At 41.5% G+C, this 14521-nt stretch overlaps 1 protein-coding gene across 3 annotated transcripts in view; it reads right to left on the bottom strand.

The window, feature by feature from the left end:
• Positions 1 to 5171: 5171 nt before the first annotated feature.
• LRP12 (LDL receptor related protein 12) overlaps positions 5172 to 14521 on the bottom strand; it is a 78981-nt gene continuing 69631 nt past the window's right edge. The window contains exons 8-9 of one of the 3 annotated variants that reach the window (XM_073590169.1): positions 13305 to 13385; positions 5172 to 12865 (exon numbers count right to left, since the gene is read on the bottom strand). In XM_073590169.1, the coding sequence (XP_073446270.1) occupies positions 12017 to 12865; positions 13305 to 13385 (930 nt within the window). In that variant the 3' untranslated portion in view covers positions 5172 to 12016. Of the gene's footprint in view, positions 13386 to 14521 lie in introns of all 3 variants that reach the window. The other 2 variants (XM_073590170.1, XM_073590172.1) reach the window with 2 other exon arrangements.

Consider the following 14521-nt stretch of genomic DNA (forward strand, 5'->3'; position numbering starts at 1 on the left):
AAAACAGCCAGATGGTCCTTACTGTGTCAGCAACAAACCCACTGATGTTGTGAAAAGAATATCTGAGCCCTTATTTGGATCAGGTCGCAATATAACTGCTGATAATTGGTTTTCAAATTGTGATCTTATTGATTATCTAAAAACGCAGAAGCTTTCATATGTCGGAACTGTAAGAAAAAATAAAAAAGAATTGCCGCCACAGCTTGTTACTGTGACAGGGAGAAAACAGTACAGCAGTATGTTTGCATTCCATGATGGAAAGGTTTTGGTTTCCTATGTACCACGTGAAAAAAAAAAAAAAATCTACTTCTCTCAACGCTTCATAATGATGATGCCATCGATCCTAAATCTGAAGCACAACAAAAACCAGAGATTATTACATTTTATAATGAAACCAAAAGGGGTGTTGATACAGCTGATCAGATGTGCTCAACTTTCAGCGTCAGCAGAAACACCAAGCGCTGGCCAATGGTCATATTTTTCGCTAAGCTAAATTTGGGTGGTATAAATTCACAAATCGTTTACCTTGAAAACCAGCTTGAACCACTCCGTAGACGATTGTACCTGAAAAAATTGGCCCATGAACTAATGCTTGGAGAGCTACGCAGGAGAAGTATGAAAACCATCGGTATCCCCTCTGGCCTTCAAGTTAGGCTCAAAAGATTCCGCCCAGATATTGATACTGAAAACCCAACACCTGTACTACCTCCCAAAAGAAGAAGATGCACCACCTGCACCATGGAAAGCGGGAACAGAAGGCTTTCTAATTATGAAAGTCTCAAATGTCATCATGCAATCTGCCTGACACATGCAAAAATGTATTGCAATTCTTGCTCTTTGCTTTGCAAATGTGTTTTTTCTGGGGAACCTTCAGGATCTAATTCAGATTAATTCTGTGTGTAATATTATTCTAGGTGCCTAGAAAATGTTTTTGTGCCAAAATTTTCTCTTTTTAATAACCGTTACTTGATATCATTGGGGGCTATTTGGTGGGAGTTTTGAAATTTGTGTATATCAAAGTTATTACTTTTATGTTGAGTAAATGGGTTTGTTTTGCACCTGATAATGTGTAGTCTCTTTTATTACATCCCTATGAAGGTCTCTGATCACTTTTAGATCACTGAAATTGAGAAAATTAGATATTCTAGGCATTTTTCTAGCCTGCGCTTGACAGGCACATCGTTCCATTACGAGTTAGTGCGAATATTGTTCCTGACGGAGGGTTAACGGCACATTTGCTCTGAAGATACTTTTACAAGTCACTATGATCGGGGGTCATCTTCAATTGATTTCCTACCCCACTTAAACTGCTTGGCCCAAAACGTTACTTGGGTGTAGGAAGATGTAACATCAACATATCATCCTTTCATGGATTTCTTTAAATTTCTTACAAAGGAAGAAAAGAAACCTAAATCACAGAACAAAGCCACATTTTCTTTGTAAAACCACGCCGCACTGTACTGCACTTGCCATCCTATCACATCCATCGATTCCATCAGACTGAACTCCTGAATCTGGGGCACATCCAGCCATGTCTTAACGTGCACAAAAAAACTCAGCTCTTTACCACTGACAGAGTGTGCTGGGGTAGGTAACTTATTGAACGCTCATTTGCAAAACTTTTCCTACTCATTACAATGTTAAAAGTGGACAGTACATGGGTGGCATTAGTGTTCCATCTATGGCTTTCACAGACCAATAGACTTGTATGAGTGTTCTTAATCCAAGTCCTGGGTCAAATACAGACATGTCGCCTCGTATTTATTTATTTTTTTAATTTTGCAGTTGGAGGAAAAAGAAAAAAAAGACAATCTACATAGATAATAGGTGTGTGTTCTAACTGAAGAACAGAACACGCATGTGAAATGTCTACTGTAAATGAGGCCCAACACTTGAGATAAGCACAAAAGGCTGCAATTCCTATTGGACAGTTTTATACCACAATTTTGTTGCAAACGTCAATGTCGCAAAATTTTTGTGCAACTCTGTAGCTTTTAGCATTTCTCAACAGTCCTAACCTGCTTCACCAACTTTTTAAAATATGGGGGGAAAAAAAAATGGCCAAGTCAATCCAACAAATTCATTATAAAAATATATATATGTCGCAAATCATGCCAGTAGGATACCCTGTAAAATTTTTGTAGACTTGCTCCAGTTTGCAATCTAGTACAAATACAGAGAACAGTGGTTAGGTGAAGAAATCAGAGTAACTATGAACTTTTAGAGGCAATGAACTTTAGTGGGAGGGACCCACATTGGCAAAAAAAAAAAAAATCATTGGAATTTGTCACAGTAGTCAGAGCGGCTGGTTAACGGTTATCTGATTAATCCAGAGCGTCAAGGTCATGTTCATTCTAGTGCACACATCAGTAAGCAGTAAAATGTGACCTCAAAACGGAGCAACAGAAGTCATGTAGAAACTTAGCAATTCACCAAGGTAGAGGTTATCGTCAACTTACTGTAATATTGTGAAGGTCTCCTTTGTTCCACCACAAGTCTCTGATCTGTTCAGGAACAGACACCACAAGACTTCTGAAGGCGTCCTGTGATATCTGGCATCAAGATGTCAGCAGCAGATCCTTTCAGTCTTGTCTGCTCTAGGGTTGGCCTTCATGTATTGGACTTTTTTTTTTCCCAGCACAATACACAGATGCTGGATGTGATTGAGAATGGCAAATTTGGAGGCCATTTCAACACCTCGAACATTTTCAAAACAAGGTTTGAATAATTTTATGAAGGGTGAAGGGTGTGCTGTCTTGCTGAACAAGTCCACTGGAATTGGGGAAGCCATTTTGTTAGATCCTCACCAGTGTGTGAACAGCTATGTTACTCGGTGAAATAACAAAACTGTGCTGAAGGGGTCATATTGCCAAAATTGAAGTCATCACAGGCCATGATCGTTACCTGGTATTCTCTTACTAAAAAGGTAGAGATTCTCCAAGAACCCCCACCCAGTAGGATTTTAGGTAACAGCAGTGAGAGCTACAAATAAAAATAAAAGGTGCATCTTGTGGGAGAAGTTGCTCAATATATTTTAGCAGGCTTTTAATTTTTACACGCACGCTAAATTACCCATAAAATATTTACAAGCAAGGTCAAGCTCCAAATTATAGAACACAGACATCTTTAACATAAGAATCACATTGGTGTTGCCAGGGAAAGATGCAAAAATACAGTATTACATGATGGTCAAGTAGAGTAGAATGAGAGCTTGTTAGTGGGAAGGGGGCAAGAGGGAAAAACCTCGGCCGATGGCAATACAGTTAGAGACATTAAACTTAGAAATGAATGTTTCATTACAGACGTATAAGAAAGAGAGCAATACTTACCACTGGAATCATCTCTGATGGTCTCCACTGGGACCAGATGTGACTATGTCCCAACCACAAGACATCTGTCCCTGAAGGCAATCAGTGGCCTCAGAAGTGGTGACAGGTGGTGGGATCACCACTTTTGGTACCTGTGGAGACCACCAGGGGATCCCATTGGTAAGTGTTGCTTTTTTTTGCTCTGTAAACTTGATCAAAGTAGCAGAAATCCCCTTTAACCCCCAGAACTTTACGGTTTTGCATTTTCGTTTCCCTCCTTCCCAGAGCCATAACTTTTTTTTTTAATTTTTCCATCAATATGGCCATGTGAAGGCTTATTTTTTTGCGGGACGAGTTGTACTTTTGAACGACTCCATTGGTTTTACCATGTCGTGACTATAAAAAAAAAAAAAAAAAAAAAACACACGAAAAAAATTCCAAGTGCGCTGAAATTGCAAAAAAAACAAAACAAAAAAACTAAAAACCCCATGCTTGTTTTTTTGGTTGGCTTTTTTCCAGGTTCACCAAATGCTAAAACTGACCTGCCATTATGATTCTCCAGGTCATTATTAGGAGTTCATAGACACCAAACATGTCTAGGTTCTCTTTTAACTAAGTGGTAAAAAAAAAAATTCCAAAGTTTGCTAAAAAAAAAATAAAAAAATTGCGCTATTTTCTGATACCCCGTAGTGTCTCCATTTTTCGTGACCTGGGGCCGGGAGAAGACTTTTTTTTGCGTGCCGGGCTGATGTTTTTAATGATACCATTTATGTGCAGATACGATCTTTTGATCGCTCACTATTGCATTTTAATTCAATGTTGCGACGACTAAAAAAAAAACAAAAAAAAAAAAACAAAACGTAATTCTGGTGTTCTGAATTTTTTTCTTGCTACACCGTTTAGCGAGGTTAACCATTTTTTTTTTTTTTTAAATTGACAGATCGGGCGATTCTGAATGTGGCGATACCAAATATGTGTATGCTTGATTTTATTTTTATTTATTTTTTAAATGGGGCTAAAGGGGGGTGATTTGAACTTTATTTTTTTTTTTAAATATTTTTAAAACTTTTTTTCTTTACTGTTGCCATACTTCCACCGCCGGAGCCCACATCAGAGGGAGGGATACCGACATCGGCGTAATTATACGTCCAGTCGGTAAGGGGTTAATCAAGAACCAACTCTCTGCACAGGTGTAATGCAATAGAGTCACAATTAAGCATTCAGCAATATATGCTCCAATACCTATACCATAGAAACGGCGGACTAAAAGATCTAAATTGTTATCAAAATTTGTATTTAGATTTCAATATAGAAGAAAACGGATGGCACTCACCAGTAAAAATCACTTTTTATTCCAACATTTTAAAACATATTGTGTGACCCGTAGAAGCGTTATCGCAGCGCGAAACGGCCGTCGTCTCCTCCACTGCTGCTCCCATCCTCCCGACGCCGATGTTTTAAAATGTTGGAATAAAAAGTGACTTTTACCGGTGAGTGCCATCCGTTTTCTTCTATATTGAAACCTAAATACAAATTTTGATAATTTAGATCTTTTAGTCCGCCGTTTCTATAGTATAGGCATTTCATTTTAAAGTATAACAGAAAACTAAACAATAAATCTACAAAACACTAAAGCAGCAAACTTTGTGAAAATCATAAATTTGCACCAGTTTCAAAACCTTTGGCCACTTTTTATACGCGCCGAATTAGTTAACGAGGTGTGCGCCTCCAACATATCCCCTCAAGACCAGCGTTAATGCCAGTATTGATGGGCTCCGATTCAAAGTGTTTCTTTTATAAGTCAAGTGGATAAAGAATGTAGATGGGACAATTAATTATTAACATCAGACCCAAAACACACAGTTTAGCAAAAAAAAGTAAAATTTAATGTTCATACATAAAACATTTGGTCAGTTTAACTGACTACACAGGACATATGCACAGGACTTGAAACATGCGTGTAAAATGCCGTTCAAAGTGTTTAAATTCAATAAATAGCATACAGACACAAACACAACGTCCATATTAATAATGTTCAGTAAAAGTACGAAAGAAAAGAAGAAATGAAGGAAAAACAAAAAAAAAACAAACTAAAAATGAATAAATAAAAAACAGATTTCTTTTTCCAATGTAATCGCAGGTTTGTCAATATTACACTGTGTTTTTTTTTTTTTTTTTACATTATAAAAATATAGAAAAAACAGTGAAAATTTTTTCTCATAACCAGCAATGAACCAGTAAGAACCCAGATAAAATAATGGTATTAGTATAAGCAAATCTGTCTGTAGCAAAAGCAGAAACCACCTGAATATAATCAAGAAAGCGCATAGTGTTTTTTTTTGGTGTATGTATATAGCGATATACATACACGGAGTCACAGGAGGTGCGAGTGTTGGAAAATAGCTCTGCTCTCTGACAGTACCAAAACGACCAATTACCAAGCAAGACTCGAGACTCAGGTAGTATATAGATACAATAAATAAAGCCCAAGTACAACTCTTAAAAAAAGAAAAATTCAAATTAAAGACCCACTTAAAAATTCAAGGCAATGCATAGTAGTAATCTCTTCCCTTTAAATCTACGTCATTACTCTACAGGTCACATTCCGAATTGGGAAAACCTACAGTGGGGAAAATGAGTATTTGATACACTGCCGATTTTGCAAGTTTTCCCACCTACAAAGAAGGGAGAGGTCTGTAATTTATATCGTAGGTACACATCACCTGTCAGACAGAATCTAGAAATAAAAAAAAAAACCAGAAAGCACATTTCATGATTTTTCCATAATTAAATTGCATTTTATTGCATGAAATAAGTATTTGATACAATAAAATTTTTTTCGATTCCGTCTCTCACAGTTGAAGTGTAGCTACGATAAAAATCACAGACCTCTCCATTCTTTTTAGGTGGGAAAACTTGCAAAATCGGCAGTGTATGAAATACTCCCCACTGTAGTTGTATACTTAAGGGGGGACTGGTTGTTGGAGAACTTCTTCTGCCTACAAAGTGGAGCAATTTTTCAGATTTTAAAATACTCCTCTCTGCAATTACGGCATATCTAGAAGGTCTGGTGGGCAGGAGGCCGGTGTACTTGCATGTAGGCTCCCTGTAGGTTCAGCGACTTGGGGGCTAAGGGTCCCGTTACACACAGCGACGACGCACCAGCGATCCCAACAACGATCTGACCTGGTCAGGATCGCTGGTGTGTCGCTACATGATCGCTGGTGAGCTGTCAAACAGGCAGATCTCACCAGAGATCAGGACCAGCGAGGACATGGGTAACTAAGCGCGCGTGTCGCTTAGTTACCCTCCCCTCTGTTTACCTTGGATACCAGCTCCCAGCGCAAGCATGATGGTATCCAGGGTACACAGCAAGTAACTAAGTGACACGCGCACTTACAGTGCCTACAAGTAGTATTCAACCCCCTGCAGATTTAGCAGGTTTACACATTCGGAATTAACTTGGCATTGTGACATTTGGACTGTAGATCAGCCTGGAAGTGTGAAATGCACTGCAGCAAAAAAAAATGTTATTTCTTTGTTTAATTTTTTTTTAAATTGTGAAAAGTTTATTCAGAGGGTCATTTATTATTCAACCCCTCAAACCACCAGAATTCTGTTTGGTTCCCCTAAAGTATTAAGAAGTATTTCAGGCACAAAGAACAATGAGCTTCACATGTTTGGATTAATTATCTCTTTTTCCAGCCTTTTCTGACTATTTAAGACCCTCCCCAAACTTGTGAACTGCACTCATACATGGTCAACATGGGAAAGAAAAAGGAGCATTCCAAGGCGATCAGAGACAAGATCGTGGAGGGTCACAAGGCTGGCAAGGGGTACAAAACCCTTTCCAAGGAGTTGGGCCTACCTGTCTCCACTGTTGGGAGCATCATCCGGAAGTGGAAGGCTTATGGAACTACTGTTAGCCTTCCACGGCCTGGACAGCCTTTGAAAGTTTCCTCCCGTGCCGAGGCCAGGCTTGTCCGAAGAGTCAAGGCTAACCCAAGGACAACAAGGAAGGAGCTCCGGGAAGATCTCATGGCAGTGGGGACATTGGTTTCAGTCAATACCATGAGTAACGTACTCCACCGCAATGGTCTCCGTTCCAGACGAGCCCGTAAGGTACCTTTACTTTCAAAGCGTCATGTCAAGGCTCGTCTACAGTTTGCTCATGATCACTTGGAGGACTCTGAGACAGACTGGTTCAAGGTTCTCTGGTCCGATGAAACCAAGATCGAGATCTTTGGTGCCAACCACACACGTGACGTTTGGAGACTGGATGGCACTGCATACGACCCCAAGAATACCATCCCTACAGTCAAGCATGGTGGTGGCAGCATCATGCTGTGGGGCTGTTTCTCAGCCAAGGGGCCTGACCATCTGGTCCGCATCCATGGGAAGATGGATAGCACGGCCTACCTGGAGATTTTGGCCAAGAGCCTCCGCTCCTCCATCAAGGATCTTAAGATGGGTCGTCATTTCATCTTCCAACAAGACAACGACCCAAAGCACACAGCCAACAAAATCAAGGCCTGGTTCAAGAGGCAAAAATCAAGGTGTTGGAGTGGCCTAGTCAGTCTCCTGACCTTAACCCAATTGAAAACTTGTGGAAGGAGCTCAAGATTAAAGTCCACATGAGACACCCAAAGAACCTAGATAACTTGGAGAAGATCTGCATGGAGGAGTGGGCCAAGATAACTCCAGAGACCTGTGCCGGCCTGATCAGGTCTTATAAAAGACGATTATTAGCTGTAATTGCAAACAAGGGTTATTCCACAAAATATTAAACCTAGGGGTTGAATAATAATTGACGCACACTTTGTTTAAAATGTATTAAAATTTAACTGAGCAACATAACTTTTTGGTTTGTAAGATTTATGCATCTGTTAATAATCTTGTGTGAAGTTTGAAGGCTCTAACTTATTTGCATCTTATCAAACCTGCTAAATCTGCAGGGGGTTGAATACTACTTGTAGGCACTGTAGTTGCCCGCTGTTTACCTTGGATATCAGCTCCCAGCGTCTGCTTACAGCGCTGGGAGCTCGCTGATCGATGGTCTCCCGCTGCCACACGCAGCGATGGGCGCTGGCCAGCGGGAGACCAACGATCAAAAAATGGCCCAGGAACATTCCTGCACGATCTGCGATACCCGGGGGGGGGTGATGGCGCGGTCACCGATACGTGTCACACAGCGAGATTGCTGCTGATGTCGCTGTTGCGTCACAAAACTCGTGACTCAGCAGCGATGTCGCGGTGTGTGACGGGGGCTTAAGTGAGCCCACCTATCAGCTCTCTGCCATCATAGACAATTCTGTGCACAAGGTTTATTTGCTAATACAGAAGTGTATTCCCTTTACATCACAAGTTTAATATTCAAGTTCACAAATCTTACACAATGTTAAATTCTAGCACATGTAAGTGGCAAGCTTGTAAACTAGCAGAGACCATGGCGTCGACTCCCGAAATACTCCGAATCCCAAGGGCTCATGCAGACGAGTGTATAAATCGGGCAGCACAATGACTCATGTTACTGAATAATGCTGTCCAGGTAAACAACTTTATTTCCCCCCTCGGTCCAAGTGTCTGCGAGAAAAAAAAAAAGTTGGGTCTCACACAGTCCACCTGATTTTTTCCGGATAGATTCCTCTTACAAATCTAGGAAACTGTATACGAACACGTACATGGTTTAATGGGAGTTGTATGAAAATGGATCGCATAGGGACGTAACAAAATTGGACACATGGATGGCACACATGAAAATTAGGGAAAAAAAAGGTTTTTTTTTGATGAAACTAACGATTTTTCAAACTTCTGTAGGCGCCATTTTCCCTCATCCCAGAATGTTCTCAGCACCTGCAAGCTAGCAACTGAATTGGCACTTTAGTAATCTCCACTAACATCAGGTAGATGGGCTTCTGTGCTGTCTCTGAACCCAGCAAAGCAGCTCGAATCGCTATTCAGAAGGATGGACACAGACATACTAATTACGGCACAAACATTTTTGTAAAACAAGATATGAAAAATGTAGACTTTATGCGCATGTATACTGCCACCAAATACATAATTTCTTTCCTTTCAATTGCAACTCAACAGGCTGCATTTTTCCCCATTTTCCAATCCTATTGTTAAACAGGTAAAATTGCAAAAAAAATAAAACAATTAAAAATATTCTCTGTTCTCAAAAACTATGATTTTTAAATGTAATTGCATAATGTTTGTGGCCCCTGGGTTACCTGCTACTACTGCAATCAGTAGAGGTTGAACATGCGCAGGAGCTGATCTGAGGCTCGCTGGACCCTGGAGCACCACAGCCAATCAGCTCCTCCAATGCTGCATATGAGACCTCCTTTAAAAGAAAAATATTCCCACTTTGCCTAGACTGAAGACACAACCCCAATTCCTGAGGAAGCCCCAATATCCACCATACTTTGCAGGTAAAGTGGTGTGCCCATTTTGGTGGAGTAGGTGTCATGGAAATTGAGAAGTCAGAGGTTTGGCTTATCGACTCCACAGCCCTGGGAATAGACATGACTAGTCCAACTGTGACCACCCAATTGTGGACACAGACAGAAAGACCCCTGTGAAAGAATGGTGTATATCGGCCTTTTCCAGTACAATAGCTCATCATAAAGCAGAATTCCACCGGATTTGGAGGCAGATATGGGCTCCCCTTATCTTTTGGGCCCCTGTTCAGCTGCACAGGTAACACCAATGAAATATCGGCCCCTGCGTCCCCCCATACGGCTACTCTTCAAAACACTCCAGTTGAACGACAGTTCTCTCCCATGTGTATATGTAGGGAAAGACGTGTCAATCATCTGGAGCAGGGCAGGGAGAAGCCGACCAAGGGCTGCACAAAAAGCTACCTGCTTTCTTCTGATATAGACTCCAAAACTGACCGGGAGCACAAAGCAGCGCTGGTTCTGGAGCGACTGTGCAAAAGTTTAAAAATCCTGCCCAATCTCTATAAACCGCCTGGATTATTTTGCTCAGCAGTTTCTTTAAATCCCTCGCCTATACAGACAGCACACCTTGTAATCTGTGCTGTTCCTGTTTCGCCTTGTCATGATTGTTATAATCCAGAGGCAGCAGCATGTGTGCCTATTGTGTAATGGAGAGAATACACAACCGTATACTATGGAGCGCCTCATAAAAGGGGTCCTTAAAAGGGGTTGTACACTACTAGAACAACCCCTTCTTGGTCAAAATGTTTGGCCTCCATAAAAGAAAGCTTATACGCACCTCTTGTTTCGGCACCGTTCCCATGGTGTCGGCAGTAGCTGTTGTGACTCGTGGCGCTGACGACCAATCGGAGCTGGCATCACTGGTCCTGCCTTCGGACAAATTGATCATAAAGAGGAGATCAGATCAGTTGCAGCCCGGACTTCCTATTCATGTTCTATTTGTCTGAAGTCGGGGACAGTGAAGCCAGCACTGACTGGGCACCGGCGTCTCAACACCCCACGAGTGTGCCGGGGAGAACGAACGCCGACACTGCGGGAACAGAGACGGTACGGGAGGCGAGTCTAGGCTTTATTATTATATTGGGGCCCAAGCTTGGGTATGACAAGAAGTTGTTCAAGTAGTACACAACTTATTTCTCTTAAAGATGTCCAGCAGCCAGCCATATCGCTCCCACCACTGAATACAAGCAACAGGAGCCATTTACGTTTTTTTTCCCTTTCAAGCACAATTCCAATGACAATGTAAAAAGCATATCCCGCTATATCAAGTATGTGTGAAACCATTAAAAAAACAAAACAAAAAGAACAATAACGGATTCTCCTATAAGGCAGATTTTTTTTTTAAACCAGTTTTTTTTTTCTTACAAAAATGGATTTTTCATAGCTTTTCCTTACCAATGCTAGGCTTTCTTTAGGTTGCAGTACCTTCTTTATAGCCCATCACAGTGACCATGCTGGACAAAATGAGGCACTACACCCTCACGAAGGACAACGTTTCTATTTCTGTGCAACTTCTAGTCCAAGTACCGTAAATGTAAGATTTAAGTACCGATATATTTGATTTCAAGTACCTGGTTCCCAAATGGATCGTGTCGCTCAACGGTAGAAAAGCAAGCAGAAAAAAAAAAAGTTTGTTAGCCAAACCTATAATAGCCACTGCCACAAAAACACGCTGTAATAGCTACGCGCAGATTTACATAATAGTTGCATCTGCCTTTAGGTGATCATTGTAAAACTTTATAATTTGAAATTATTACGAGAAAACATTGATAAATATTTGAAGAAAAAAAAGGGCAGAAGGGTTTGAAAAGTTCTGAGCAACTAAAAAAAACAAAACAAAAAGAACACACACAAAAAAAATACACACTTTCTTACAGAACATAATCAATGTTCAAGTTCTGTAATTTTTGTCAGAGGGACATTGTTTTTCACCCAAAGCAGAGTCTCCTCCGTCATTCGTTGCATTTGGCCACAAGTTACTGCTGCTCACTGAGCCACATATACAACCAAAGGTTACACAACGTAGACTAGACTTTAATTCTGTACGGACAAAAAGCTTATGGATCATCCACCAACATCTCCGCAGAAGGACATTCACGGTAGTAACCACAAGTGCCAAGATGCAGAACCAATTCCTGTATTCATTTTTTTTTCCTGAATATTCCAAGCGTTTGTTGGTTTCTGTGAAGTACAAAGCGGTGACAAGATATTGCTCCAAACACGATTCCCAAGTGCCGCGTGTGCCTAGCAGAGTAGCAATGCTTCGTCGTCGCTACTTTCATTCTTGAGCACAGCTTCCAAGCAGGTGTCTGGGATCTGAGCGGTGTGGACAATACCACAACACTCGCAAGGACCATCACGACTGCAGGACCTTGCTCCATGAGATGTTGCACTCTGCTGTGCAAGTCCTAGCCCCTGATCGGAGGCAAGATCAAGTAATGGTCTAGTGCAGTCATTTAGGTCAAAGTCTAAAGCTGGGATCAACATCTCTACATCATCATCATCTTCTCTTCCAGCTCCAGCGCTGTCGAGCTGCCTCAGGGGGCTTTGGTTCTGACCTGCAGAGCCTGACCTCCCAAGAGTAATCCGCACCCATCGTAAACCTTGAGTCATTCTGCTAAGAGCGCTGCTGAGCTGCTGACGAGCTGGACTTACAACGGGAAGTTCTGGAGCAGGGGTCTCCCTGATGGTAGTCGCCGGTCTACTATTAGATGCTGGAGTGGTAGAACTCCCACTTCCACTCACTGTGGCTTCCACGGCAGAAGCAGGAGGGGTTTTCTGAGGCAAAGGAGCAGCAACACCTCCAACAGCCCCTTGAGCATCTCTTCTTTCATTTTCCACATCTGTATCTTCAGACTCTACAGAGAAGAGTCCCCTGTTTGAGGTTCCCCGATCTCCCTCTCGATTAGCTCCTTGGCTTGTTGAACCATCTCCACTGGTAGACGCCAAAGACAGAGAACCAGAGTTACGGGACCGTACAAAATTGTAAATCCTATTCCAAATGTTGCTGGACCTGCCGGCTATTGGGAGTCGAATAGATGTGAATCCCAGTTGAGAACGTACAGCGATTCTCAAATTTTCCAAAACAGAAGCCTGAAAAAAAAAAAAACAAAAAAACGAAATACTTATTAAAACAGTAATTAGTGTCCTTCATCGGCTCAACAATTTATCATCTTTGCTTATTATCAAGGCTTCCAAACTTGTGGAGCCAACTATCTGTTGTGCATGGCCCCCCTTAACTTTCCTCTCCAATCTCCTCTATCCATTGAAAACTATGAAGCCTCGCTTCATGGTTGGGAGCCCCAAACCACCAGAAAATGATGGCTAAAATCAGTGCTTTAATCCCTTTAAAAAAAAAAAAAAAAAAAGTTCCTGCACGAATGCTTTCCGGACTAATGGCTGTGCAGGACACTGCGGCACACAATGGTTTAGATGTGGCCCTAGGAGGATTTGTTGGAAAAATGGTTTCTGTGGCTGCGATCAGTTCTGTAGATCCGAATTGGATTATTGTTCTGCATGTGGCTGTGCCCACCATGCGAAAAGTAAGCAGAAGATTTGCGGATGGTACCCACGGTCCGGAGGAGAGGAGACTGTCCTCAGGGGCACCATATCCCTGTAAAAAATAGAATAAAAAAAAAAAAAAAAAAATCAGGTTACATTCACCTTCTGATGTCCCGCGCAGCGTCCCGAGGCTTCAGCAATACACGCGGCAGCTCCCGTTCCCAGTAATGCATTGCGATAATGACCTCTGCTGACGTCGCGGTCTCGCGATACTGTAGCGGTCTCGAGAGACCTCGACGCCATCAAAGGTCATTGCCGCAATGCATCACTGGGAACGGGACCTGCCGGAGCATCGCGGAGGCCTGGGGACGCTGCGCGGGACATTGGATTGTGACTATCACCCGATTTTTTTTTTTTTGTATTATTTTTAACATGAAGTCTTTTTACTACTGATGCTGCATAGGCGGCCTCAATAGTAAAAAGTTGGTCACACTAGTTAAACACTATATTTGACGAGTGTGACCAACCTGTCAATCAGTTCTCCAAGCGATGCTACAGATCGCTTGGAAAACGCTAGGATTTTTCAAGCTAATTACGCCTGCAAACTTCGGCGGGAATTCCGCTACATGTGAACCCAGCCTAAGATGCACACCAGGTTTAGACAGCAGAAAATAAGAAAAACATTTTTTTTTTATATTAAAACTTCCCAGGCAGTTAAAAGTGGAGAGGTCAATATCACTAATTTTAAAATGTACTATATATATCTGTTGTTAGTGTCTCTGTAGTGTTATATACACACACACCTCTGCTGCATATTCACCTACTATGTACACACAGCTCGGCTACATGCACACATCGACAAATCCAGCATCTCCTAAGAGATTGAAAAAAAAAAAAAAAAAAACCTACTCTTTTTGCACTAAAAAAAAAAAAAAGTTTGTCTAAAATGCAAATGTTCACGTTTTCTTAATGTTAAGAGACTGGATTGTGCTTTACAAAAGAAAAAATGGCAAATATTTATATAGGATGAAGAAAACCCCCCCCCCCAAAACTCTGCCTACCTATTACTAAAACCACTTGTGTCCATGGAGTGGTAATGGCGATGGTCATGCAGCCCAACATCATTTAAGTAAATGTGGCTGAGCTGCAATACCAGATTCACATGATTGACAAGCAAGGTGCATTGTAAACACAAAGTACCTTTTATTTAACCCCTTAAGGACCAAGCCACTTTGTAGGTTAATGACC

This window comes from Dendrobates tinctorius, unplaced genomic scaffold, assembly GCF_039654945.1.
Source record: "Dendrobates tinctorius isolate UK_male_01 unplaced genomic scaffold, ASM3965494v1 ptg000116l, whole genome shotgun sequence".
NCBI classification, from domain to species: domain Eukaryota; kingdom Metazoa; phylum Chordata; class Amphibia; order Anura; family Dendrobatidae; genus Dendrobates; species Dendrobates tinctorius.